General features: G+C 54.0%; 2 protein-coding genes and 1 non-coding gene across 10 annotated transcripts; 2 read left to right on the forward strand and 1 right to left on the reverse strand.

The window, feature by feature from the left end:
- LRSAM1 (leucine rich repeat and sterile alpha motif containing 1) lies at positions 1-24,767 on the reverse strand. Of its 8 annotated transcripts, XM_061377986.1 has the most exons (25): positions 24,721-24,767; positions 21,894-22,077; positions 20,334-20,390; positions 18,735-18,779; positions 18,033-18,110; positions 17,122-17,190; positions 16,363-16,447; positions 15,449-15,570; positions 14,231-14,321; positions 13,177-13,307; positions 12,545-12,574; positions 11,588-11,710; positions 11,364-11,503; positions 10,904-10,948; positions 9,874-9,944; positions 8,760-8,859; positions 7,774-7,861; positions 7,026-7,100; positions 5,498-5,578; positions 3,655-3,750; positions 3,054-3,152; positions 2,296-2,427; positions 1,835-1,916; positions 1,417-1,565; positions 1-992 (listed from the first exon to the last, which is right to left on the reverse strand). In XM_061377986.1, exons 2-25 carry the CDS (start codon positions 21,963-21,965, stop codon positions 867-869), a joined length of 2,187 nt encoding a protein of 728 aa, XP_061233970.1. In that variant the 5' UTR covers positions 21,966-22,077; positions 24,721-24,767; the 3' UTR covers positions 1-866. The 8 variants fall into 8 exon arrangements, with proteins under 8 accessions (XP_061233970.1, XP_061233973.1, XP_061233971.1 ...); XM_061377989.1 differs by lacking the exon at positions 18,735-18,779; XM_061377987.1 differs by lacking the exon at positions 12,545-12,574.
- Positions 24,768-24,944: 177 nt separating this feature from the next.
- RPL12 (ribosomal protein L12) lies at positions 24,945-27,692 on the forward strand. The gene is made up of 7 exons (XM_061377997.1): positions 24,945-25,038; positions 25,121-25,194; positions 25,277-25,375; positions 26,394-26,475; positions 26,976-27,062; positions 27,404-27,516; positions 27,602-27,692. Exons 1-7 carry the CDS (start codon positions 25,002-25,004, stop codon positions 27,605-27,607), a joined length of 498 nt encoding a protein of 165 aa, XP_061233981.1. The 5' UTR covers positions 24,945-25,001; the 3' UTR covers positions 27,608-27,692.
- LOC133225540 (small nucleolar RNA SNORA65) lies at positions 26,121-26,248 on the forward strand. The gene has a single exon (XR_009729183.1). It is a non-coding gene; the product is annotated as a small nucleolar RNA SNORA65 (small nucleolar RNA).

Below are 27,692 nucleotides of genomic sequence, written 5' to 3' on the forward strand. Positions count from 1 at the left end.
CAGCAGAAACCAGCTGCTCTTTAATAGCTTCTCCTGGGGAAGGGCCGTGGTGGGACCAAGCTTACCGCTGCATCTCATACTTCAGGGTCAGGAGATGGAAGATGCTCTGGGATCACCCTTCCTACTGATGAAGCTTTACCTACCACCAGCGCAGGGAAGCACCTGGGACTGCGCTGGACACAGCCCCAGCCCCTCACCCCCATTGCTGGACTCGTGCTCCTGCTCCAATGTGTTTTTCAGCTCCGGCACCCCACTGGGCTCCTCTGGCCAGGGCAAGGCCCTCGAGTCCTGGAGCTTGAATTAGGGGTCAGGGAGCTCCTCACGCTGCCCTGGCACCTGCAGCCCCTGGCAGGCTCCTGTGGGTCACTGGAGCAAAGCCCCACAGCTCTGCTGTGGCACAGGCACAGGGCACTGCCAGCATCTCCCACTCCAGGCACTGTGCTCGATGCAGGCGCCCGGCAGTGCCCGGCCCCAGCAGGGAGCAGCTTCAGAGCTGGCACTGGCTGTGCCCCTGCTGAGCGAGGGGCATCTCCGAGGCAAACACATCCACAGCAAAGAGGGGCCACGGGGGCACCCGCTTCCATCCCCCAGCACTGCCAGGCAAGAGGATGCTGGGCGGGCAGGGGCAGGCAGGAGAGGGGATGCAGGTGAAGAAGGAACCCAAGGGGGAGGCTGAGCAACCATCGGGGAACACGGGGGACACTGAGACACCCGTGTGCAGCTGCAGCCAGCCCAGGCCATGCAGGGGAGGGCAGTGCTGATCACGGTGCGAGTGCCTGACACTGACATGGAGCAGCAGAGGGGCGTCACCCCAGGCAGGGCTGGCAGCAGCAGTGGGGGCAGCCTCGTCCTCCTTCCCCCTGCCCCTAGCCACTGTGGAAGATGCGGATGCGCTGGGCGATGTCCCTGCGGCACAGGGGACAAGTGAGCAGCTGCTCACAGCAGCTCTGGCAGCAGCAGACGTGGCCACAGGGCAGGAAAACCATCTGGGTCTGGAGGAGAGACAGAGACGAGGACATGGAGAGCGGTGCTGGACCGTAACGCTCCTCCCAGCACCACTGTGCTCCAGCACAGGAGGGGATGGGGATCACCTGGGGCAGTCAGAGCAGGGGAGGCAGAGCCCTGCACCCCAATCTCCAGTGATGGGGCTGTGCCTCCAGTGCAGAGGGTCTGAGGGAGGGACACGGGTCAGGGCTGAACTGGGCAGCCCCACGGTTGATCCATGGACAACGCAGCACAGGAGCTCAGCAAGGCCCTTCCCAAGCCCCCAAGGAGCCCGGCCCTGCCCTGCCTTACTCCCCATGGTGATGCCTGCACCCAGCTGTGCCAGGGAGCTGAGGGACCATTGCCCAGGGCTATGGGGCTGCTGCCCTCACTCCACCCCTGCTCCAGCACCATGCGTGTGGGAGGTCTCACCTCCTGCTCCATGCAGACAACGCACTCCGACCTCTTCTCATCCCACTGCAGCAGCGGAGCCGTCGGGACCACAGGGCTCGGAGGCTCCTCCCAGGGAGCGCTGGGCTCTGGGGCTGCAGGGACCTCGGTGTCCTCCGTCCTCAGCAGCTCTGCAACCACAGGCAGGAGGTCTGAGCACCAGGAGTGCTGCCCACCTCCCACCCACCCCATGGGCATGGGGGTGACTGCAAGAAGATGGGTGCTGAGGGATCCAGTAAATAGGGAAGTCAATGGGAGCAGCTTGACATTGCAGCCCGTGCTCCGCACAGCAGCTCCCCAGAGGGAGGCATCTGGTCCCACACATTCCCCCCCTCAAGGCTCAGGTACCTGCTGTAAGTGGCAAACGCATTGAGAAACCAGACAGACAAGAACCAGGTACCTGGGATGGTCTTGGCCACAGCCAGGATCTCCTGGGCCCGCTGGAGGATGGCACGCTGCAGGCCGGCCTCTGCCACACCAATCTGCAGTGCAAGAGGGGGGTCTCAGCTCTCGCAGGGGACAGGACGCTTGTGGCCCCAGGGGGACAGAGCAAACACTCGGCAAGACCCCGCCATGCCAGGGGAAGCGCCTCCATGGGGTGTGAAAGCAGAGAAGGGAAATCCCCCGGTGCCGTTCCTACTACAAGGCGCATCTGGGGGATGCCGAAAGGCAGAGCCCAGGCTCAGCTCAGCCCAGAGCTCCATCCCGGCATGGCCCAGAGCAGCTCTGGCACCTCCCCTTGCTGGGGCCGACACCGACACCGGGAGCGTGACCACGGCCTCCGGCCGGACCTGCCCTGGGCAGCACCGCGGGCACCGCGGGGTCAGGGTCACCCCGCTCCCTGCACCCCCTGCCTCGCACCTTCTGCAGGTCGCTGGCGCTCATGGTGCCGAGGGCGCGCAAGGACACCCGGTGGTGGGCGAAGATGGGCACGTACTGCTCAGCAGCCAGCTCCGTCAGCAGGGTCACCAGCGGCCGCTCCAAGCCCTCCTCCTGCAGACACAAGCCCGAGACGTGGCCCTGAGCACAGGCAGCGGCACAGGCAGCGTGCTCAGCCCTGCCTCTGCTCTGCTCAGAGCATCCTGCACCCCAGGAGACAGCTCTGAAGAGCCGGCAGGGCTCTGGCCCGAGGTGTTTTATGAGCACAGCTCAAAACGTGTTTAGGGCAGACTGAAACACTGCGGGTGGCTGCAGCAGCCCCAGCATTGCCAGCGCCAGCTGATAACACAGCACGGGCAGAGCTCGGCTCCATCTCTTTGTGGCTGGATTCGAGCAGCACAGACTCCTGGCTCAGTCTGCGGCAGGGATGGACCGGAGCTGCTGCATTCAGGACTGGCAAGGGAATTTGGGTAAGGGACAAAAGGCCCCATCTGGGAGGCACAGGGAGCCCTCTGCTCCTGGCAAGCAGTTTGACAACGAGATGATGGAGGTGTTGGCTCCTCACACACCAGGCAGCCCCATAACCTCCAATACACGGCACTGGGAGAGGGCTGCTGGGCACCCTGCTCAGGGCATGGTGGGCAAAGCAGCAGCTGCTGCTCAGCCTCTGGGAGGGCTCCGTGCCCATGGCTGCAGCCGGGCAAGCACAGCTGCAGGGCCAGCAGTGACTGAGCAGTGACCTGGAGCTTCAGCGAGAGCGGCTTCTGGTTCAGCAGGCGCTGGTACTGGATCAGCCAGTAGTTCTCCTGCTGGGTTTCGCTCTTTGCTTCCATTTCCAGCTGCAAAACAAACTGGTTCATTGCACAGCCCGAGGGAACACTGCGGGGGGTGCTCAGGGATGCGGGAGGAGGATGCGAGGGAGGGCCTGGGCTGTGCAGGGTGCGCTCAGAGCACTGCGATGGGCACAGCTGGGGTAACATGGGCACTCGGGGCCTTCTGCAGCCAGCCCAGGGCTGTGCATCCCCTCTGCTCGCTGCCCCAGGCACCGCAGCCCGGCCTCCTCATGCTCAGCAGGGGCTGGCGGTCTCTGCTTTACAAGAGCACCTATGGCATCGTGCTTATTCCCCCCACCCCAGCTCCCTTTGGCTGCGGGGCTCTGATGGCAGCACTGCAACCTGCCCCGAGAGCTGTCATTAGCACTTCCTGAGGTTCAGTTGCCCTCTGCATGGGGGCCCAAGCCCTCAGAGCCCCCCTTCATTCCCATGCTGACCCCTGTACCCTTGCCCTGCAGCCAGCCCATGCACTCCCTCATTACAGCACCTAATCAAGAGCCTTTGTTACCAGTATCTGCTGCAGCTCTTCCTCCCTTTGCTTCTTCTCCTTGAGCAGCTGCTGCAGCAGGTAGCCAAGAGCCTGCCGTTGCTCTGTGATCACCCCCTGCAACAGAAGGACTCTGACATCCACATCTCCTCCTTCCCAGCACAGCACCCACCATACCCAGCACAGACACAGCAGAGGTGAAGCCTGAGCTCCACATCCCTCAGCCCTGGAGCAGAGCCCCGATCCTCTCCTAGGAACTGGCCCAGCAGAGCCGAGCTGAACCCATTCCTTTGGGTCCTGCACTCACCATTGCTCGTGGTCCAGCCCCCAGCACACCCCAGGCAGCCCAGGACCTGCAGCAGCTCTCACCTCCCTCACAAGCTCAGTCAATGGCATTGCAAGGGTTTGTGGTTCCCCTCCTTAGCTGAGGAAGACCACCTGGAAGTAGGTCCAGAGCCTGCAGGCACGTGGGACAGGTAAGGCAGCAACCTCCTCATGCCCTTGGGGAGCTCGCTTTCCCTGGGGTCTCACACCAAGCCCCGTGGGTGCCAGGCAAGGTAAATCAGCACTGAGCCACTGAGCTGGGAGATGAGGAGAGGGGAATTGTCTCAGGAACATCCACAGGGCATCTCTGCAGGGATCAGCCCCAGCTGAAGCAGCCAGCACCCAGGAGGCTCCAGTGAACCCCCAGATGTGCTCTACTGCCCACCCGCACTGCAGCACCCCCAGGCTGCTCCCTAGACCTGCAATAGACCTGAGCAAACACGTCCCTTGCTCAGGGGGCCTTTGCCTCTTCCTGCTCGTCAGAGGTTAAAGAAGTTCCTCACCACAGCCCCTGTGCTCTGGGCAGGAAGCATCCCTCCACTGCAGGGGATACGGGGCAGCTCTGTGGGCACTGCCCCTGCACTGGGGTTCAGTCCCCGCGGGGAACCCTCGGGCTGGAGAGCACCGAAGGGCAGGGGAGATGCAGGGAGATGAAGGCGTCTGGGCCTTGTTTCTCAGCATCCAGCACTGAAGTTGCAACCGTCCCATGCTGCTGCTGGGCTGCAGGGGGGTACCAGGCTCCTGTGGTCACCCCAGCCCAGTGTCACCTGCCTGAGGTTCCTTGCTCTTCCTTGCATGAACTTTGGGCTGTCCCCCATCATCAGGCCCCCCAGCACTGCATGGAGGAGCTGTGTGAATGAAGGCAGCAGAACTCAAATGTGGCTCTCCCCAGAGCCCAGCTCAGGGCCCAGAGGCAGTCCTGTCTGAAGCCAGCACCCACCAACCCACTCTGTGCACCACCTGGAAAGTCCATGCTGTTTGCTACCTGCTCCGGGGCTGACTGCAGAGGTGACCTGACCTGGCAAACAGCACACACGGGACAACAACTGATGCAAAGGTGCAGTAACAGAATTTAAAGCCAAGCAGCTTAAGCCAACATTGACATTCCTCAATGTGTGGCTGCTGCTGGAGTCAGCCCCTCAAATGGTGGGATGGTGGGGCAGAGCCTGGGAGACAGGGCTTAGGAACGAAGGGGAAAGCTGACAGCCATCACTGGCGGGTGTTCAGAACCAAAGCACAACACAGCAGTGTGAGAACATGCGATGCCCAGCAGGCGGTGTTCCTGGGACAGCCAACAACTGCATCCCCAAATCCTTCCCCGCCCAGCAAACCTGGATCTGCCCCTGCTTTGTCCCTGCCCTGAAATGCACTGGGATGAGGAGCAGCAGTGATGATCCCACAACAAAGAGGGGTTTGTGGTGTCCTGGGGGTAAGTCCCCTCCTGACTGAGCAGAAAACCATCTGGAGCAGAAGCAGGAAGTGGAGCTTTTGCGATCCCAGAGCAGAGAGAAGGTGGGGGCAGCCCCAGAGCCCTACATACCTGCAGCGTCTCTGTGTCCAGTTCTTGCCTCTTTAACTCCAGCTGTGTCAGCTGCAATAACTCTGTTTCTATTAATTTAATCTAAACAGAAGATGAAACATTTTTTACTGACATTTGACATGACTTCCATTGATGCTCTAAGACAAGGTCTAACTGCTGCCAGGGGAGGGACAGCACTGCAGAGCCACCCGGGTGTGCGGGGAAACTGCTAATGCCCTTCCACGATGCATGCTCGTAGGGTCACTCTGGTGGTTGCCTGAGGAGCTGTGTCCCTGCTCTCTCCTTGTCTCCCTAAATGCCTTCTGTTCAGGTCTAGAAGCACACTGCAATCTGTTCAGCCAACCCTTTAGCAGCCACTCGGGAAGGCAGCAACCGATGGTCAAAGCCCTGGCACCGCTGCTCGGTCTGCAGGTTAGCTGGGGCAGGATCCTGCTTTCCAGATGCTCCAGCAAGCCCCATAATGATCAGTGCTCTTTCAGGTGGGGCAACTTGGACACAGAGAGGTGAAGTGAGTTGCCCAAGATCCCAGAGCAAAGCCAAGATGAGAGCCCAGCTCACCCATCGGCCAGGCCAGCTGCATCCCCAGGCCATGCTGCTTAATGCATGCCATGACCATGGAAGTCCAGCTGACACCAGGGCTCTGCAGCAGGGGGTACCCAGGGCTCCTGCCCGCTCACAGCCCATGCAGGATGCTGGGGGCTGGCTGGATTTCAATAGTAAAAGGTCCAGCCATGGCAGCAAGGCACAGACTCCCCCTCTTTACAAATGTGAGCAAACTGCAGGCTCTTATTGATGAACATGAGCAATGGGGAGTTGGTAGATTCAGATCCTGGATTGTCTGTGTGCAACCCATAGGCTTCTAGAGGGACTGGTCACTGAGTGACTCAGTGTAACCATCTCTTAAGCTCATCCACCAAATCCTGATGTGAGACTTTTCTGTTAGTGCAGATGAGGAGCAGAAAGATTCTGGAGCACTGTGTCAGAAACCAGCCCCCATCCGCCTGCATCAACCACCGCTACTTTCTCCACCAGCTTTTGCTCTTCCCCCAGCTACTGCATTGCACCTTCTGCAGAATGGACCTCAGAAAGGCAGGCTGGGAATGGGAAAGGAAAGGTGAACTTATGGCTGAAGGTGCAGTTCTGATGTGCTAGATGGAGATGCAATGAACTCATGTGGAAACAGCAGCCCTGCCAAGTGCACAACCTGAAGGAAATCACCCTTGTAATTGCAAGTCACCAAGCAGAGCCAGTGCAGGTCTGTCCTCTAGTGACAACTCTCCAGCACTTCATCCACATTAGTGCTGAGATGATTGAAGCAATGGCAATTCCACTACTTCCATGAATCTGCACTGAGCTGGGAGACTGCAGTTTAACCAACACAGCCCAAGGCTTTGGTACAGAGCTCTCGGCAATACAAGAGCTCTTCACTGCCTCCAGACCCCACTCTGTGCTCACAGTGTCTTGATCCTCCTCAGAAGGGTCTCATCGAATGGCGTATGAGCTGAGCTGCTCTTTGCTGTTGACCCACCTGGTTCCGGATCTGCCTGTGCATAAGATCCTTCTTCACTTGGAGAGCTTCGAAGGCAGCTTTCTGCATCTCAATCTAAGGGACAGGCAAAATCCTGCTTAGTGAGGTTGCTGATGCAGCTGCAAACAGGCTGTGAGACTCTGGTGCCTTGCAGTGACTCCTGTACAAGCACCTGAACAGTGCTGACCCTGGGTAACAGTGCCCTGACTACACCATGTCCTGGACCCCAGAGTCCCAAAAGGCAAAACCCCACTTAACAGATAGACACAGAGCTAACATTCGTGTTCTCCATCACACATCTGGAATGCTCTGTCTGAAGCCCACCTCTCGCTTTCAGCAGCACTGAGCCCCAAGGCTGTGCAATAGGACAGGGCTGCCCAGCACTGAAAAATGAGCTGCAGAGGTCTTGGGTTCAAAATGAGGTATTCAGAAAGAACAAAGGCTTTAAAATGCCCCATCCCACCCAGGAAACCTGCCAAAAAGACAGGAGTTCTGCCTCAACATCCTCGCTATTGATCACAGACCAGTTTTGCTTCTCCTGGTCTATGCCGTCGCCTTCTTAAAGAATGCATGCATTTTCCTTTCAGCCCCCCAAGTCAATTTGTCAGAATAAGAGGCTCACAAAATTCAGCACAGTGTTACATAAAATCCCTCCTGCATCAGCCCAGCACAGCCACTGATGCTTCTGTGATCCACTCCCAGCCCTGCTTCCACAAGCAGCTGCTTTCCCTGACCCCCCTTTGCCTACCTGCTGCAAGATCTGACTGACAGCTTTGTTCTGATCCAGCTGCTGCCAAGCCAGGATTTGCTGGAACTTCTGATCCATCTCAGCTAGGCTGCAAGAAGATGGATTTGCCATGGAGTTACTGCTGGGGCTGAGACTCTTGATGCAAACAAGAGGAAAAGCAAACAAGGAATCCAGGAAAGGGGAAATGTGTTACTGGACAAGGGGGAAGAGCCCTGGCACTGCAGAGCTGAAGGCTGACAGAGTTCAAACCTCCTTCCCTACAACCAGACCAAACCTGCAACACGGAGCCAGGCAGAGCAGTTGCATTGCTGCCTGCAGGTGCACAGCTTGAGGCCCAAACCAGGGCTGCTGCTGCCCCAACAAGCTGCTGGTTGGCATTCTGTACTGCAGAGGGTGTGCTGATGGTGGAGACCCAGACAATGTGGCCAGCCATGTATTGCCTGCACTTGCAGGCAGGACAGTGTCTGCCCACTCCCCTGTTGGGCAGGTCACAGGCACACGATGCTGGTTCTGTTCAGCTCTTTCTTACCTCTTGTAAACAGAGCAGGCCAGAACACTCTCTGCACCTGCAGCAATGCAGCAAGTCCTATATATGAACAAACAGCACCTTTGAGACAACACTGGGAGATAGGAAAGGAATCCTGTGCTGGAGCTGGACCCTGGGCTGGCTAACAAACCAGGAAAACCAGTCTAATTTCATCTCCATATTCAGCAGAATGTATAAAGTCAAATAAACAGTGTAAAAAAGTGATAGTTCATCAAAGGTACGATGAACATGCAGATCCCTGTGATCAGAACTTGGTTCATTTAACTGAGTTCGATAGTTTCTTCAAACTGCAGTGCCATCTGCTCTCACCACTGTCCTGCTGTACTCCAGTGGCTGCAGGAGCTCCTGGGTGTGTGTATATATGGGAATTACACCAGGGACTGCTGGAAAGAAAGGGATTTATGGCAGTACCACCAGCCCCAGCCACCTCTCCCTGTACCTGGAGCAGGCCTGGTTGACAAGGTCTTGCCGACGAGACTCGTTGGTCATCTGGATGAGCTTGTTCTTGTAGCTCTCGGCCAGCATTTGTTGCATGGCAGCTGGGGGACAGAAGAGCTGTCAGTCTGCGTTAAAGAGGGTGTCTAGAACAGGCTACACTTGCAGGTAACAGTGACCTCCTCTCATTTCCAGCCTGCCCTCTCTTTTTCCTTTTCATTCCTTTCAGGGCAGACTGGTTCAGCTGCAAGAATCACAGCTATCTTGGGGGAAATCAGCTGAGCAAACTCTGCTCTGCCTGCGCTGGCACCTCTTCAGGGCCTGGAGGAACCCAGTCACTGCTCTACCGAAGCTCAGATGGCTGCAGTTCTGCCTGTCCCACTGTGAGTAACCCATCCTCAGGGTGATAACATACCCACACCATTTCCCTTGCAACCCCAGTGATTATCACCTGTGTGGTCATCACGAGCAGCAAAGCCTCCCTAGGACCATCCACCTCCTGCCTCATAAACTTCATCAGTTAACATGTGTTTGGTACCTTGGAAATATGAAGCACTTTGTGTGCTTATATCCAGCCTCACAAACTCCTTGTGTGAAAAGCAATAGAGCCTGTAGGGACAGGCCAAGGGGAATGGCTTGAAGGTGCCCAAGGGGAGACTGAGCTGAGCTCTTAGGCAGAAGCTCTTCCCTGTGAGGGTGCTGAGGCGCTGGCACAGGGTGCCCAGAGAAGCTGTGGCTGCCCCATCCCTGGCAGTGTTCAAGGCCAGGTTGGACACAGGGGCTTGGAGCAAGCTGCTCCAGTGGAAGGGGTCCCTGCCTGTGGTAGGGGTTGGAGCTGGAGGAGCTTTAATGGCCCTTCCAGTACAAACCATTCGATGAGTCTATGACACATGAGCACAGCCTGCACCTCAAGGACCAGCAGTGAGCTGAAGTGGAAGTGTGGGATCAGCTATGGTACATGTGCAGTGCTACCCACCGCAGCTCCACCCCAATGCACCAAGCAACACAGCAAGAATGTGTGTGTGACACAGCATCTTCCACGTCACCTATTCAGGACATCTCCAGGGGAACCAGGTCTCTCTTGCACCTTAAGACCCCGAAGAGCTGTTTGGACATACCGGCCACTTCCTTTCTGCGTAGTTGCTCTGTCTCCTCCTGTGTTATTGCCATCAGCTGTTCCATCCTTATTCTGTTGAACAAACAAGAACAATTCAGCCACTTCTTTAAACAAGTATCTCACTTCTCCACCCACCCACCTCAGAGCCTAAGGGCTGCTCAGATTCACCCTGCCAGTGGCCCAGGAAAGCCACGTGCTCATCAGAGACACAAAAGTCTCCATGATTTCTTGGTGAGGAACCTCTTAAATCTATGGGAGACAACATAAATTTTGCTCAAAACCATGGGGACAATTGCTTCTTAGACTGGGATGCTGATCCTTCTGAGAGACAGTCAATGTGCATCCACTCCCACCAACACCACACTGGTCCCTTGTTTTACTTTCCTTTTACTTAAGGCTTGAGGAGCACTTTAAAGCTGACCTAACTGAGCAGTGCCACTGAAAGCAGCAGCCTGGCCTCCATCCCCACCTCCTCTGCCCCTGCCCTAGCACACACTCAACCCCACCAACCAGATCAGGAACTGGTGTGACTGGAAAACTATCAAACGTACAAAGGGACTGTTTTCAGTCTGGTCAGTCTCCTCACCCAGTTTACTGTGTCACAGCACAGCTGGCTGAAGGGAGGGAGAGTTCAGAGCATTGGCTGAATGGCAGCATTGCTTTCAGTGTATCCCTCCCAGCCTGCACACATTACCCTCCATAAATGCCTTGCTTTCCAACAAATGTAGGATTCCTTGATAGCGGAATACAGGGTTTTGTTCCCAAAATCCTTAGCTAGGACATTCACAGATGAAAAAGAGGTAAATTCACCATTCCATTGGGTTTGTCAGACTGGGCAAGCCAGTCCAGTGTCCTGCCTCCAATAGTGACCAGAACCAGCTGCAGGTATGAGATAAACTTCTCCTGACTTAAGGTGCATGGCTCTGCATAGCTTCTCCTGACTTTCAGGCATGGCTCTGAAAGGAAGACCCCAGAACCACTTCTCAGCTTCCCTCCCCTTTTATAGAAGAGCCTATTCCAAGCAGACTCACCTCTCATTCTCCAAGGATTTCAGAATGTCTGAACTTTGTTTTTGTCTAAAAAAGAAGAGGAAACAAGAGGTTTCCATCAAGCAGAGCAGGACATCCTACTTCCCCAGGGCAGAAAATGACTTTGCTTCTCACATGCAGAAGAGCAGCTTTAGGCAGACTGGTAACCTTGTGTCTGCAGCAGTGCTAGGCACATCAAATACTTCAAATATGCACCTTCCATGAGGAATCCTGGCTTTTTCCAGTGCTGCAAAACTCCAACAGCACACCTATGTGTGAAACACTTTGTAATGTAGCAGATTCCACTTCTTTTAAATGGGACTTTGGCAGTTCAACTCCTGCAGACACCGGTTGTGACCAGCCCCGTAACACTCACAGAGAGCAAAATGAACTGCTCAGAACGGAACACAGCAACAGGAGCCCCTGAGGGGCAGAGATCACTGCAAACCCCTCGGGACCGCACCTCTGGTTGTCCTCCAGCAGCTTCTGGATACGGCTGGCAATGCCCTGCTCTGCCTGCTTCAACTGCTGCAGCAGCTTCAGGCGCTCCTCCTCGAGGTAGCGCTGGTGCTTGGTCAGACCCTCCTCCAGCCTCATCTGGTCCTAAAGCAAGGGAGAAGGAAAGGAGGACACGGTCAGTCTGGGAAACGCAGGGTCCTGTATGGAGCCTGCCCAGAGGAGACCAACCTCTCTCACTGTCTGCAGTATGTCGTCCTTCTGACTGTTGAGCTGCTGGACCAGCAGAGCCTGCTCTCTCTGCCCCTTGCTCAAGCGCCGCTCAAATTCCAGCTTCTCCTGCATTTTCTGTTCCTGAGAGGAATAAGAAGAAAGATGAATGCCAGAGCTCAGTAGCTGCTGGCTCTGCTCCTTCCCAAGCAAGAAGAAGCCCTGGCAGAACTGTAAACCAGGGCACAGTGATCCCCTTGGTGACAAAGAAGCCAGCCCAACAGCAGATGGGAGCTTGACTAGGGAATGGAAATGTTCTCTCCTTTGGAACCCAAAAACTGTGAAGCAGAAGCTGCTGCTCTCTTTATGACAGTCTCCAAACTCCCCACTGCTCCCTTCACAGTCACAAAGCCGAAGTCCCTGGGCATCAACCCATACAACTGAAACAGCCAATGCAGAGCGAGGGCCCAAATTAAGGCTGTGTTCAACCCCAAATGGAGAGGGGACTCCCTCGTCTGAGGCCAACAGAGTGAAGGAGCAGCCAGCTGTGAGCAGCTCTAACCAAAGGGAAAGGTGAATGCATTGACAGGAACATCTCACTCTTTCTAAGTGTGCCTTGCGCAGGGGAAGAGACAGAGACAGTGAAATAAAAAGAAGAGCAAACTAAAAGTGCAGCCAGGTGAAGGGAATGGAGGACAGGAACAAGGAGTGTTAGCAGACAGCAGGAATGGTGGCACTCCGAGCCAAAGGGCTGGGGTAGGACTTAGACTGCAGCTCATCACACAAAGTGTCAGACAAGTCCGTCACAGATTCCCCTATGTCTCCTGCAGCAAGGAGTGAGCAGCTTTGGAGGGGGGGGTGTCTACAAGAACTCAGTTCTCAAACGTTCACTTTTGGCTAAAAAACAGATAAAAGGATGGAAAACAAAGCAGAAGCCAAGCGATGCTGCAGACAAAGCATCTGCAGGCTCATCCTTACCTTCCTCTTCTCATAATCCAGGAACTTGTTCTGAAAATAAGCAGTATCAGCTTTAGTCTCAGGAGCAATTTATTGTAGCTATTAGTAGCCCACATTATATCTTCCCCTAAGTGAGTAAAGACATCAACCAAAGGCACAAGAAAATTAACACAGGCACAAAGTCCAGTCCTTCCCTTCTCCAGGGACAAAGGAATCTAGTTTGTACATGCCAAGGAACTAGCAGAGCTTATCACAGTTATGCACCTACCCTCACCCTCCCCAGGTAGAGCTGAATGCATCTAGCACTTGGCTGGGAACCACAAGGCTCTTCTAACCAAAATACACACGCGTCAGCATGCTGCACACACTGTGTCCCATGGTCACCCCTGTCCCTTACTGTGTCACTGCTTTCAAGGACACACAGTTCTTTGCGATGTGTCTTCCAGGAGCCTGCAGTGGTAACCCCATCCCCAGCTCTCAGAGAGATGAGCCACGGTGCTATGCGTGGTTCTGGGCACTGATGCCTCCAAAAGACCCACCTCATGGCAGGGAAGGTAATGAGGGATGATGTGCTAAATGCTGTGAGATCCACTGATGGGGCAGAGACAATTCCAAACCCCTCTCACATGACTTCACACTCAGTGGAGCCTCACCTGCCACTCGCCCTCCTCCTCCAGGTACTTATGCACTGCCCTGTCCACCCCATCCACAGACGTTCCTCCTCCATCACTCTCCAGGGCAGGGAGCGGGTACTGAGCGGGGGGGTAGTATGCAATTCCACATTCTGGAAGTCATCAGACACAAAACAAGACCATTTGGTGCTTACAGCCTCCTTGGCAGCATGGCTGGCGTGTGAGACTGCTTCCAAGTGTGCTCCTCCCCACACACAGATGAGGCTCCAGAAGAGCTCCTTTAGCTCAGGCAGGCTTAGGAACAAGAAGCTCGGAGACAGTGCCACCCCTTCCCACCAGGAAGATGATCAAAGCTGCTCAGATTGAAACTCTGCCCTCGCACAGGTACAGGCACGTTGACTTCTGCAGGGCTGTGAATGCTCCTGCCCACACCGCAGTAAGTTCTGACTGTCCTTTTCATTCAGGGATTAGCCCAAGCTCTGGCGAGGCTCTACCCTGCATAAATCCTACCAAACCTTCCTGTCTGCACCAAACACAGTGATTACAAGCTCACAGGATAATGTCTTTGTCCTCTTGAGTCTTCCACCTGGTTTTCACCTTTCTCTAACAACCTGTCAGCCTGCAGATGCCTGGTCCTTCCTCACAGAAATGGAGGGTAGGAGGGACCTCAAGTGACTACTGAGTCTATCTCATTGTCCCGAGGCAGCTGTGTCTGGGCAATGCCTAATCCTCCCACTGGAGAAAACAACCCCATGGGAGATGCAATGACTTGTTACAGTCACTTGGGCAGTCCCTGACCCGGTTATTCTGATGTCTTAACAAAACCATTATCAATTTCAGTGTGACAGTGAGAAGGAAGCCCCAAAGAAGGGCTCCTGTCTTGCTGTTTGCCAGCAAAGACACAGAACTCAGGGACCAGCCTGCCAGGCATGCAGAGAGTCAGGAACCACCCCAAGCAGAGCCAGTGTGATGTCTGTCCTTCATAAATACACTTTCTGAACATGCCACAGCACCCAGCTAGGGCACAGAGCAGTCCCCAAGTGCTCACTGCCATCCCCACACTCTCCTTGCTTACCTTTGCAGAGGAACTGCTGAATGGACTCTGTACCTGCACTGCAAATGTCAGGTGATGGGTAGGTCATGGAAGAGGCATCCAGGGTCAGCGTCTCCAAAGAGAGAACACACAGAGCTCCAGGTTATCCTGATGGACCAGCCAGAGTCCCACTGCAGTTATCCTTGCACTTATGGAGTGAAAACTTCATGTTACCCTAAATCCTGACATAAATATGGGGTTTTGCTTTTCTGCTGGGTGTTTGACACCTTTCAGAGGTCATTCCACTGTCCATTATTTGGGAGTTTCTGAGCTGGCACTTCAGTGGAACATTCCCCTCATGCAGATGGGCCTGCTTCATGCTTAAGTACAAGCAAGCACAACACTTCTCAGTGTGCTGGAGCCCTTGAGCATGATGCACGGAAGGGATGGGGATACAAAGGGCACAGAGAGAAGCACCACAAAGAATGAACAGAAGGACCACTTGCTGTTTTGTCCTACTGTGGTCACCAAAAGGACCTAATGCTGCCTCCTGCAGAGAAGGGCATAGCAGGAAGGCCTAGAAAGGAACCACTTTTATCAAACACAGCAGGGCAAGCTGCATAGATCCCTCACCTGAGACTGCCCACAAGAGAAATGAAGCCTAACATTGTGTGTTTGAGGTCAGAGAGCACTTGTTTCCATCCTCTGTGCTGGTGGCAGAGTCAGCCCTGTTGTCTGACGTTTGCACCATTTAGTACTGACAAGTTTGGCAGCCAGAAGGTAACACATCCATTAGAACCCTGATGCTTGTCCCATTTTGACTGTGCGCTCCAGGGAGCCAGAAGCCCACGGGGGCTGACAGGGAGGCAGGGATCTGTCACAGCAACAGAGGCAAAATCCTCATTGGAAATATCCCATCTGCTCATTTAGACCCAGCTTTGGTGCAAGGGGGCTGAGTCCACCTGAGCCCACAGGCACAGTCTGTGCTCTTAGGGACAGCCCTGGCAGGGAACTCCTTGAGGTTCACTCCCTGTGGACTCCTTTTGTACCATGGCAAAAAGGGGTCAGGAAAGACCAAAGAAGGGAGGGTGCACAAAAGCTCTTTGGGACCCCAGGAACCGCCTATGTTGCAACTTGTTACAGCTCCCAAACCCTCAACATTCCCTTTCTACCCTGAATTTGTTCCCATTCTGAGCAAGAGGGAAGGGGAGCAGCAGAAGGCGCAGCCTGTGGAGGGGAGCAGAGGGGCTGGGTGCCCACCTCCAGTGTGCGGATGTGCGCCAGCCCCCGTGGCAGCTCCACAACCGCGTTCCCACTGATGTCCAGGGCGCGCAGGCTCCGCAGGCCGCTCACGGTCACGGGCAGGTCCTTCAGCTTGTTACCTCGAGAGACACAACAGCCGCTTGGTGCCACGGAACCCTTCCAAAGCCTGACCCCGCACTTCCCCTCCTGGAACCCCAGACCACAGCCACACATACGTCTCACTTTCTACACTCTACTGCAGGCTGAGGGAGGACTCCAAAGGCTGCCATTGCCCACCAAGGCACCTGGGAATCAAGATCTACTTGCACACAGTGCCAGTGCGCAGGTCCAGCAATGCGAGGCACATTTTGGCATGTGATTCATGCCAAAAGGACCATCTCGCTGCTGCAGGCTGGATCTGTGCCCTTTATCAGGAGAATGTTTGTAACAGAATCATAGAATGGTTTGGGGTGGAAAGGACCTTGAGATCCCCCAGTTCCAGCCCCCCACCATGGACTCTTCTTCCCTTTGGTATAAATATCAGACATGGAGAAAGGGGGCTGAGTGTGGGGCTCCATATCTAAGGGTCAGAGGCCAGGTGCTGCAGACAGATATGGCAATGAACTGAGCTGCACTTCCAAGTGCCTCACCCTCCATGTACTTCCCTGTTTCAGCAGCAGCTCCCTGTAACAGTCTCCTTTTCCTCCCAAATCTGTATGGACCAAGTCTGACCCATTTTGGGCCTCGATGATTTCCCCTGCCTTGACATCTATTTGAATGGAAATATTTCTTATGTTCTTCCTCAGCAGTTGTAGCACAAACCATTTGGTGCTTGCACTGGTTGAAAGGAGTAATTACCAGTGCAGCTCAACATGACCCAGACCATTAAACAGTGTTTTGCCCAGAGCACCAGCAAGAAGCATGAGCCATACCTTTCACATTGAGCATCTGGAGCTGGGCAAGGTCTCCTATAGATTGTGGAAGACATCTTAAAAGGTTTCTTTCGAGGTTTAGGACCTAAGGTATCAACAGAAAGGACATTAAAGATCCTTTATACAAGCCTCAGGTCTTCTACACATCTAACTTGTTGGGACTACTTCTAGGCCCACAAGGACAACTTGAAATTAGGTTTAGACAGTACTTTCCGAGTTAAACATAAACATGTATTTTCCAGGAGCTGCGGATACAGGGTACATCTGGCTGCCACATGCAGTGAGAAACCCTACTCCCAACCCAGAGCATCAGTAGGTGCTGAGCCCAGAGGCAGGAACTGGGAAGCAGTGTCCTCTCCTCCAGGGCAGCGCAGGAAGCAGTGGCTGAACCCAACGCTGCACCATGAGCACAGAGGACCCTCAGCATGCACTGCGACACGCTGCACTCCCCATCTTATTCCCCATTTCCTGAGTATCTGGGGAAATCTACAGGACTGGAAGCTGCTGCTCTGCTTGGCAGTGTGAGCCACTTGGACTGAGCCCTTGCACTAAGCTGGGACCATATAACTCAGCATGCCCACTCTTCTCCAGCTCTTCTCCTGCTCTCCCTTTCCAATAAGCCAGCTCAACAATGTCAGTGTAGTCAATGAGACAGATCTGACAATATCAGCTCCATCACTGAGGTTGTGATTAATTATAAAACAAATAGCACATCCTTGCTGTCCTGTAACACTTGGGACGCAGCCACAAATCCATTACCTGAAGAGATGCCAGCTGACCGATATCAGCAGGAAGCGATGCCAGCTGGTTGTCATGCAGGTCCAGAACCTGGAAGAGTGGGTGATGTCACCAAATCAGGCTGGGAAAAGAAGTCGTGGTGCGAGGACAAGAGGTCATGAGTTATCTAGCAAAGAAAGTTACTTCCCTTCCAATGGGGCATTGAAAAGTGGCTTAAGTTTTCAAGGAGCACTTGATTCGTGTAGGCCTTTGGCAAACGGAAGCCTTTACAGATGGATAAACAAACCAAAGACTGGGGAGAGCACTGACACCAAGGGAGCTGCTCCAGAAAACTGGATGAGCCAATTGGTTAAATCATCTCCACAGAACCAGCCTGGCAGGGAAAGACATTTTCCACAGGAGCAGTGAGCTGAGCTGCTCCATGGAAGCTGAACTGCTCCAACAGCATGGGGAAACAACAGGATTGTGCCTGGAGACCTCTCTCCATGGGGAGATGTGAGCAGCTGGAATAACTCTGCCCCTTGTGCAACCACAGCATGGGGGTGGTGGAGCTGAGAGCAGGGTGATAGCCATGGCCCCATCACCAGTTTCATTCACATTCAAATGATCCATCAGTGCAGAAGAGAGATGCATCTACCCCACAACACACTCAGCTCTGAGCACCACCAGGAGAGGCTGTTGAGGGGGAAGTGTCGGATTGGGAACAGGATAAATGAGTCCTGGGACTGATCCTGATCTGACACAAACCACTCAGTGATCGGTATCTGTCCACCAAGGAGGTGGACCTGGGAAAGGCAGGTTTCACACCTTGTTACTGATTCTTGGCAAAGGCAGTCAGACAGAAGGAATTCATTGGGCCAGTGTGTTTTAAGGCAGCTAGAATGCGAGGGAAATGGATTAACTGCAGATTAACTGTTCAGAATCACATTTACCTTCAGAGTCACGAGACTCAGGAGGCTGCAGGACTTTGGAACTAAAGATGTCAGGTTATTCGTATGAATAATCAGCACCTGAGGAGGAAAAATCCCATTGAAACATGAACAAAAGAGGCACTCCTATCTAGAACAAGCACATCTGTTGAGTTTTGATTGCAGAGGATGTATAAGAGCTCACTAGCATATATTAAAACAGTAAATGCATTTTCACAGAAGATCAAACATTTACCATAAGATCTAAACAGGAGCCTAGTGCCTTACATGGGAAATACCATTAGATAGGCTAAGGTAGAAACAATATTGGAACAGGTTGCCCAGAGAAGCTGTGGCTGCCCCATCCCTGGCAGTGCTCAAGGCCAGGTTGGACACAGGGGCTTGGAGCAAGCTGCTCCAGTGGAAGGGGTCCCTGCCCGTGGCAGGGGTTGGAGCTGGAGGAGCTTTAAGGTCCCTTCCAACACAAACCAGGCTGGGGTTCTATGATTCTAAGATCTTTTATCACAGGAGCTAGCTCTAAAGCACACAGACAGGATTAGTTCCTCCCCAGGGTGCTCTCCATGTATTATCATACTAGTGGCCAAATTCATTACAAGCAAACTTCTGCAGCAAGACTTAAACAACCCTATACAGTCATTTCAAACACAACATTAATACTCAAGCATAATAATGGAATTTGCTAATAAGCTCTGATTGCAACATTACCTTTTTTTGCAAGACTTTACAAGTTGCAAAGGCCCCATAAGGAACCTAAAAACAATTAAAGAACAGTGGTGTCAGGCTTCTCACGATACTGCCTTTGTAAGCACTTCTACAGCATCCACCTGCAAAGTGTGAATAAGTAATGAAACACAAGTGACACTTAAAATGACTGGCCCAGTCTTGGCCCAGGATGCCAGGACTTCTTGGTTAGGTTCCACTTAAACAGCCTGCAGCAGCACAACACACTGAGAGCTGTGCACAGCACAGACTGAGGGTTAGGCAGGGGTTCAAGTCCTGCAGTGGTTTAATATTCACTGTGCTGATGACTCAAGAGTTCAGGTGTATTTTCAGTTACTCACATACAAATGTACTCAATGGTTTTGCAACCTCAGCAGACACACTGAGGGCTCAATGGGAAAGGTGAGCAATGGGCAGGATTGAGCGTCCTCAAGTGCTGGAGTGGAGGGGCAGACAGAAAGGGGATATGCCAGCAAATCCAGCCCTGCCAGGCAAGGCTGAGCACTGTGACCTGCTCTACAGCATGGGTCCTGCACAAACTCAGTTTATTTATTGAAACAACAAAGGCTAAAAAGAAACAAGAAGACAGTTTTGTGGTACCAATCCAAACAGAGCCACTGGGGGTGCAAAACCAGCTGTGGCTATGAATGGAGCTGGCTCAGTGCATCCTCTGTCTGCCACCTTCTCACCCAGCCTGGCCTGCAGACTGTCCCACAGAGCTTACAAACCAACACACAAGATGCTGTTGGCTTCTGATCTTGGAGCAAAACATCCCATAGTCTCAGCCAAGCCATACTGCACAGCATACAGCTATCCTCCCCAGCACAGTCCTAAATCTCTCCCCAAAGAGCAGCACAGTATCTTTGGGCTTGCTTGGCAAAAGCATCCTTTGACAAAAGGTCACAGACACCAACATTTTAGGGACACAAGACAATGATAACAACTGCAAGTGAAACAGAAACAGGCTTCTGCTCACCAGGATCGCCTGGCTGCTAGGAGGAAGAGCTGTGTCTCCCCTGCGAGCCTGGCAGTCTGTCACTGACTGCTCACGCTCCAGCACACAGCTTGTTTCTAATTTAGTTGGCTGCCACAAAAGCAGCCAAGCTGAAGTGAGATTTCCAGCCTCAGGCAGCAGCCTGGAACCGGGATTTTCACTTATACAGGAAAATAACCGCAGGTGGCAGACTTTGGAGCTCTGGGATCAGAAACAGCCTTTAGCAAACAAATTCCCTATGACTAGCAAAGCTAGGCCATGAGGTCCCACACTAGGGTCCTACCAAGGTTCTGGTGGAGGGTGTGACACCACTCTGCCCTTCCCATCTTGCCAAATGAAAAAGAAACCCCAGGACAGAAATCTTGTTGAAGCATCAGGTAAGAGAGGCAATTCCTCCCCACAAATGGGGGGAAAAAGCCTCCACCTGAAAGCCAGAGCTCAGCAGACACAGGAAGAAGTGGACCTATTTCTGCCTCAAGGCTCTCAGCCATGATACTAAATCTGACAGTTGGTAACAAGAAGCAGACAGAGGAATCAGCCTCTAACACTGTGTGAGTGGGAGCTAACACTGGAAGCTGTAGAGAACCCACCTCTGAGAGCTCACATTTGGATATGTCCAGAGTGTCATCAGCACCCGCTTCTTTTGCCTGAAGAGAGAAGATACCCCCCCCCCACCGAGGATTAGACCATGCAGGAATACATGACCCCTTGCTGCACATTGACTAAAGTACTCACTGTCCCTCCTGGAACGTCCAATCCCAGCTCTCTGCCACAGCTCCATAACTCAGTGACAACACTAAAGCAGAGAGTGCTGCTTCAGCAAGCAAAAGCAGCCAGGAAACCAAACTGCAGAGAAAGCCTTTTAGTACAATAGATGAATTTCTGCACAAAGAGCCAAAGCACATCCTAATTCTGCAATTGGAACTGAAAGGATGCATAAAGCAGATGCTGGGTTCTCAAGCGCTTTGTGGGAGCAGCAGCAGAGCCACCCCAGCCCGTGAAGAGCCTGCTGTGTCCCTGGCTTGTCTCACCCAGCACAGCAGCCTTCTGCTGAGCTGTACACAGAACCCAAACACACGTTGCCTTTCTGCTGCCATGGGGCCTGCAGAGCAGCCCTGCTGTGCAAGAAGGACCAAGGACTCACTGCTTCTGTACAGAAGTGTATTTCCATGGTCAAATCAACCACATCCATTATTTTCTTAAAGGCAATAGAAGGCAATAAAACCTGCTTGTGTCACAGCCTCTGTTAAGTCTTCAGAACTGGTTATCCTGGCCCTAAACTGAGCACACTGCAATACAGAATTAACCCTAGAATGGCCAGATTAAGCTGTCCCTCACCAGCCCCACAGGCACTGAGCAGAAACCCTCCAGCTGAATAAATTCAGTAAAAGCCGTTTCATCACTGGCACATAATGAAGCCTTCCTTAACAAAACACATTACAGACATCTAATATGCATTGTTTTGTCCCTTCTAAAATGCAGGTGCCTCTGGGGCAGAGCACAGAGATCCCCTACGCCAGCACCAGCCCACAGCTCCTGCAGCACAGCAGCGAGGTTAAGTCAGAAGATGCTTTCAGAAAGGCAACTGTGAATCTGTGGCTGCTGCAGGACAGGCAGTTCTGCTGACCTCACTGGCATGAGAGCAACCTGCTGAGGGTCCACCCCAGAGCATCCTGGCTAAATCCTAGTCCAGGAAAACAAACAGCAGCATCTAACAAGCTCATCTTCCAGGTGACAGGAAGAAAAGATATCAAATGAGAAGCAAAAGAGGGACACAAGGAAAGCCAGGTGTGGTGGGAAAGGGGATGTTATGGGTTCCTTGGTTGGAAAAGTGTAGTGGGAGATCTGTAAGAGTGAAGGGGCACAGAGGAGAAAGGAGTGATAGGGTCCCATATGCAGGCTAACAGGAGGTGGGTGGTTGAGGACATTACATGGAACCACAGAGGCAGAGAGGAGTGGAAGCAGCACAAAGGGAACCTGTGGATGAGAGGGCAAAGGGAGACAGGGAGAGCAGGAATTCTCTGATGTACATTAGGAAGGTGACCTGCTGTCTCAGTGAGATCAGTAACAGGATTACCGGTAACAGAGGGGAGGCACCGAGTCACAGGGCATCCAGGAGCAGCCACAGAACAGCCCCTGCCATTGCTTACCAGGCACATTTGGTATTCAAGGCGCTTCCGAGCATCATCGCTGGGTTTCTTCTTACGGAAGAAAAGTGGCATCTTCAGTCTGGGCTAGAGCTGTGCCTCAGTGGCACGAACCATCAGCACACAGAAGGGCAGAGGGCTCCTGGAGTATGCATCTGCTGGGGAGCCTGGGCTACACAACTGTGCTCTAATGGGGGGGGGGGATGGAAGGAAGAACACAAACATCATCGTCTCAGCAGCTGTTGCTGTTTAATCCCCTTCTGTGACTTGATCAAGCAGGCAGATCCCAGCACTCCTCCATGGTAGAGGTGTTAATACGACCTGTTAAAGCACTGCTGTGCTTGACATGGGTTGATTGTCTTGGTCACCCCTGCACAAGATCAACTGAGTCAAGCTGGAGCATGTACAGAGAAAGGCTTTTGAATGATCAGGACAGCACAGGGTCCACTCTAGGATAGCAACTAAAAAAGCTGTATCAAGATCAAGTACCAAGAACAAATCCCAAACCACTTAAATCCAAAGTCAATTCTGGCCAATGGTAAGCAAATATAAAATCTTCTAGAATAAATTTAGGCTACAAGTAAGAAAAATTCCTAATCCTGAGAGCAGCACGGCTGCTTCCCCTTCCAGGGCAGGGGGGACTAAACAGGACCCCAGTGTAGTTCAAAATACAGGGAACCTGATGTGCAGCAGAGCCTCTCCTGGCACATCACACCGTCCATCCCAGTCGCTCCCAGGGATGTCATGGGGACCCCAGGCAGGCACAAGAATTGGGGTGCCAGAGGTAAACTTGGCTTCTCAGCTTTAGGGGTGGTCCCAAGTTAACAGAGCACTTGGTTCGTTTGCTTTCCAGGCAGCAGCAGTCTCACACAGGAATACCTACTCCATTTTAGTCACACAGTGAGATGAAAAGATTCTGCTTAAACACCTCATAGCTTAAAGTCATTTTATACTGACTTGAGTCAGGTTTATAAAGCCAAATCAATTTCCAATAGACTAGTACTTTGGCCAAGGGGAATGGCTTGAACCTGCCCGAGGGGAGACTGAGCTGAGCTCTTAGGCAGAAGCTCTTCCCTGTGAGGGTGCTGAGGCGCTGGCACAGGGTGCCCAGAGAAGCTGTGGCTGCCCCATCCCTGGCAGTGTTCAAGGCCAGGTTGGACACAGGGGCTTGGAGCAAGCTGCTCTAGTGGAAGGGGTCCCTGCCCGTGGCAGGGGTTGGAGCTGGAGGAGCTTTAAGGTCCCTTCCAACCCAAACTATTCTATGGTTCTATGAATAACTGCCTGTGAAGCTGAAAGAACCTAACTTCAGAAATACTCTGACTACAAACCAGAGCCAATCGCTGCTGCCCCAGCCACCTGCTGGGACATGTTCTCTGCCCTCCCAGGCACTCAGAGAACTGTGCCCACACCGTGTCTGCAGGTCAGACTGACACACACCATCCTGTGTCCACAGGGCAGCCAGACCGTCCCAGAACAGGGGTTTGGGTTTTCCGGGTCACTGGAGAGGACTGAGAGGTGGAGAATGTTTTTCTGTTAATTCAGCCTGACTGGGTGCAATGAGAGCAGCTGATGCAAGGGTAAAGAGAAGAGGAATTGAAGCAGAAAGAGAGGAAAGAATGGATGGCAGCAAGATCCCTGCTGGCATCAGGACTGCAGGTGGGTGAAGGGGTGATAGGAACCTGTCAGCTCTGACCCAGCAAGGGAGAAAAAGGGATTCTGTTGGCAGGTTTTGAGGAGAGGGCAGAAAGCTAAGGCTGGACAAGAAATGGGGACACTAGCTGGTAATGAGATGGGTACCAGCTGGGATGCTGGGAAAAGAGAGGTGGGGACCAGCTGAGCAATAAAATTAAGGAGAAAAAGGGGTTGACGTGAGGCTATATGAGAGCAAGGGGCAAAAACCAGCAATGCAGAAAGAGTTAGCTGGGGATAAGGCTGGGATAAGGTGGGAGAAGAGCAGAAGTGTAACAGTGAGCCCAGAAGAGGGAGACCTGAGCCGTCTGGGCAAGAACAGAGTTTATTTTCTCTGGGGAACACGCTCAGGAGCACAGCAATGGAGCTGTGAGCCAGCGTCTGGATGTGAGCAGGGCTCCTGCAGAGGTGCTGCTTAGTCATGAAGGACAGAGCTGTCCCTGCCATCTCTGCAGGTCTGGCTCACTGACAGCAAGGTTATGGAGCCCTGCAGCCCAACACGCACGGGAACAAGGCTCAGGAAGCAGACAGAAACGAACTGCAGCTTTGTAACTTACTCTCCCACAGCACGTTTGCTTTCTTGGCTGGAGCTGCCACACCAGTCCAACCGCACTCTATCATAACCAGGCTCTGCCTGATCCTGCCACAGACCTCCCCTGGCAGTGCCTGAAACAAATCTCTCCACCAGCTCCAGCTCTGCCTCTCGGTCCTTTCTTTCCCTTCTTGTCACTATCCTCCTCTCCTGTCTAAGGACTCCCTGCAGTGCCTCCCTCCCAGGTTCCGCACAGCTCCCAAAGGCTCTTTCGCCGTCCTCCTTTTACTTTGCCAGAACGGAGCCGGTCTGTGCCTGCGGCCCCGCCACCAGAATGGGCACCAGCGACGAGCCGGACAGCGTATCCTCGGCACCGCCAGCTCCGCTCGGCCCTGCGGAGGCAGCAGCACCGGGTGCCCTGTGCCCGGTGCCCGCCCCTCTGAGAAGCCCGGGTGCCGCCTGAGGGATCTTGCCCCCATACGGAGCCGGGGACGCTCGAGAGGCGCAGCAGCCGCCGTGACCCGCAGGAGCTCGGCCCCGCACGTAGCGAAACCTGGCACTTACCGAGGCCCCAGTGCTGCCCACCCCCATCGGCCCAGCCCCGCTCACCGCTGCCCGCCGCCATGATGCCACACCGCCTAGGTCACATGACACCAGAGGACCATAGAGAAAACACTCTAAGCCCAGAATCCAGCTCAGCTTCGGAACCGTGCTCATGCGCCCCCAAGCGGCCAGGCTGCCCGCCCCGCTCGCTGCCCGCCCCTGCACCTCGAACTCTCGCGAGATCTAGGAGACTATAACTACTGTGCGCGGAGAGCGTACAGCTTTTCCGCCACCGCGGCCGCTGGTTGTCAGCTTTCATCCGTCTCCATCCGCCTCCATCCTCCGCCATGCCGCCCAAGTTCGACCCCAACGAGATCAAAGTCGGTACGTGCCGCGCGGCGGAGGGGTGGATGGGGTGCGGAGCGGGCCCGGCGGAGCGCGGTTGACGCGCGTTGTGTCCCCGCAGTGTACCTGCGCTGCACCGGCGGGGAGGTCGGCGCCACCTCCGCTCTGGCCCCCAAGATCGGCCCCCTCGGCCTGGTACGTACCTCCTCACGGGAATGGGGATCCCGCATCCTCCGCTCCAGTCCTGGCCGGGGTTTAACGTGTGTTCAACTCTTAGTCCCCCAAGAAGGTCGGGGATGACATCGCCAAGGCTACGGGAGACTGGAAGGGGCTGCGGATCACGGTGAAGCTGACCATCCAGAACAGGCAAGCCCAGGTACTGAACGCCACAAGGGATGGCGCCGTGGGCAAGCGCGAGGCTCAGCCCTGTGCTGCTTGCTGCAACCACGAGTGTCAGTCCCGGCAGGGTCCACTCAGCCCTTCATCCTTCCGAGGTGGATAAAATGAGTGCCACACAGCACAGTGTGGGGGTCTGTCTGCTGGAGAGACCTGAAAACGTGCAGGGAGCACTCTGAGTGCTGCTGGCTCAGAGCCCGCAGCAGTTGTGTGTGTGCGTGAACCTGGGCCTGTCAGGCTGAGGCCTGCAAGAGATGAGAGAAAATCTGCTCATGGAATGCTGTGGGTTGGGAAGGGGGTGTAAGATCATCCGGTTCCAACCCCTGCCACAGGCAGGGACCCCTTCCACTGGAGCAGCTTGCTCCAAGCCCCTGTGTCCAACCTGGCATTGAGCACTGCCAGGGATGGGGCAGCCACAGCTTCTCTGGGCACCCTGTGCCAGCGCCTCAGCACCCTCACAGGGAAGAGCTTCTGCCTAAGAGCTCAGCTCAGTCTCCCCTCGGGCAGGTTCAAGCCATTCCCCTTGTCCCAAGCCCCTCTTCAGTTTTCCTCTAGCCCCTGTAGGTACTGGGAGCTTCTCTGAGGTCTCCCTGCTGCCTTCCCATGTGCCAAAGTTGATCTTTTGTCCTGTTTCAGGTAAATTGTTCTTTGTACAGAACATCTGAGTAGGAAAAAGCTGCACCCACACAGAAATTGCTGCAAACCTTCAAATAACCCTGTAGCCACCTGCCACTATACCTGCCCTGCATTCCGTGGCTGGTATATTCCAGTGGTGAGCTGAGAGGAAACCCAGTCTAGGAAGCAGCCCTCTCCTGGCTGTGGGGAGGCCTGTGCCGAAAGCCTGGGAACACGCTTCTGCATCCCAATAGTCTGTATCCTGGAGCGCCAACCAGAGCCACGCTGCTCTGGGAAAGGGCTTCCCAGGCACTGGGTCCAGTATCTCTCTTAGCTCCCTACTGCTTACAGAGGGGGGAAAAAATTAACCTCTCTTTGTTTAGATAGAGGTTGTTCCTTCTGCCTCTGCTCTGATAATCAAAGCTCTGAAGGAGCCTCCTCGTGACAGGAAGAAGCAGAAAAACAGTAAGTGTTCGTTTTTGGCTTAGTTCTGTGTGGTTTGGGGGAAGGAGAGGAATGGGTTCCCACCTCTTAGATTATCTGGTATAAACTGGCAAACAGGCAGTGAGCAGCTGTGTCTGGGCAGCCCTGAGTGCAGACACAAGTGTGTACCCAGCAGGATTTGGGTTCTTGATGATGGGTTAGAACAGCCACTGCCACCGTTCCTGCCCTGCAGCCTGGAGGTGAGCTGGCAGAAAATGGCTCATGACATGGAGTCACTCTTGGAATCCCAGACTGCTTTGTGTCGGAAGGGGCCTTAAAGCTCTTCCAGGCTTGGGAAGGACTTAGAGGGTTTCCCCGGAGCCTTCTCTTCCCCAGCTGAAGCAGCCCAGCTCCTAGCCTGCCTTCTCATGGGTGTCTTTGTGCCCAAGCCTGGGAGCAGAGGTGCTGAGGTGTAAACTGGCTCCCATTGTTGAGATTGGAGGAGCTGCAGTGTCAGTGCTTACGTGACCCTTCCTCCCCAGTCAAGCACAGCGGCAGCGTCAGCTTTGACGAGATCGTGGCCATCGCGCGGCAGATGCGGCACCGGTCCCTGGCCCGCGAGCTCTCAGGTACGTGCTGTGGTGGGATGCACAGTCCTGCTCTGCTCCCATTGCCGGGTGAGCCCTGCGCTGTGGTGTGTAACAGCTCCCATGGGATGTCGGGCCTGGCCTGCCCGCTGGTGGAGGTTGTACAGCATGGTGATGGTGGACATGGTGCTTTCCAGTGTGCTCCTTGTGAAACTGGTGCACTAGGTCCAGTGTTAGGTGACTTGCTGTCCCTGGTGAGCCCTGCAGCCACCCCAGGAGGGGAGGGTAGGTGGGATGGGGGAGGTAAAGAGTGAAGTTCCCCAGTTGCTCTTCACAGCTTTCCCTGTGGTAAAGCACTGATGAGCTGCCTCTTCCCACTGCAGGGACAATCAAGGAGATCCTTGGGACTGCCCAGTCAGTGGGCTGCAGCATCGATGGTCGGCACCCACATGACATCATTGATGATATCAATAACGGTGCAATTGAGTGCCCAGCTGTAAGTACCCACCACTGAAACATGCTGTATTGTTCCAAGCACTAGAAGACTTCCACTAATGAGCTGTGCTTGCTTCTTTCAACAGAGCTAAGGCTGCAGAAATGAAGTTGCTGTATAAAGGCTCCTGAGGTTTTTATAGCACTTTAAGTACTTAATAAAAGACCCAGTTGTCTGCA

This window comes from Neopsephotus bourkii, unplaced genomic scaffold (assembly GCF_033783945.1).
Source record: "Neopsephotus bourkii isolate Nb327-2 ecotype Australia unplaced genomic scaffold, CSIRO-AGI_Nbou_v1 NB_1761, whole genome shotgun sequence".
NCBI classification, from domain to species: Eukaryota; Metazoa; Chordata; class Aves; order Psittaciformes; family Psittacidae; genus Neopsephotus; species Neopsephotus bourkii.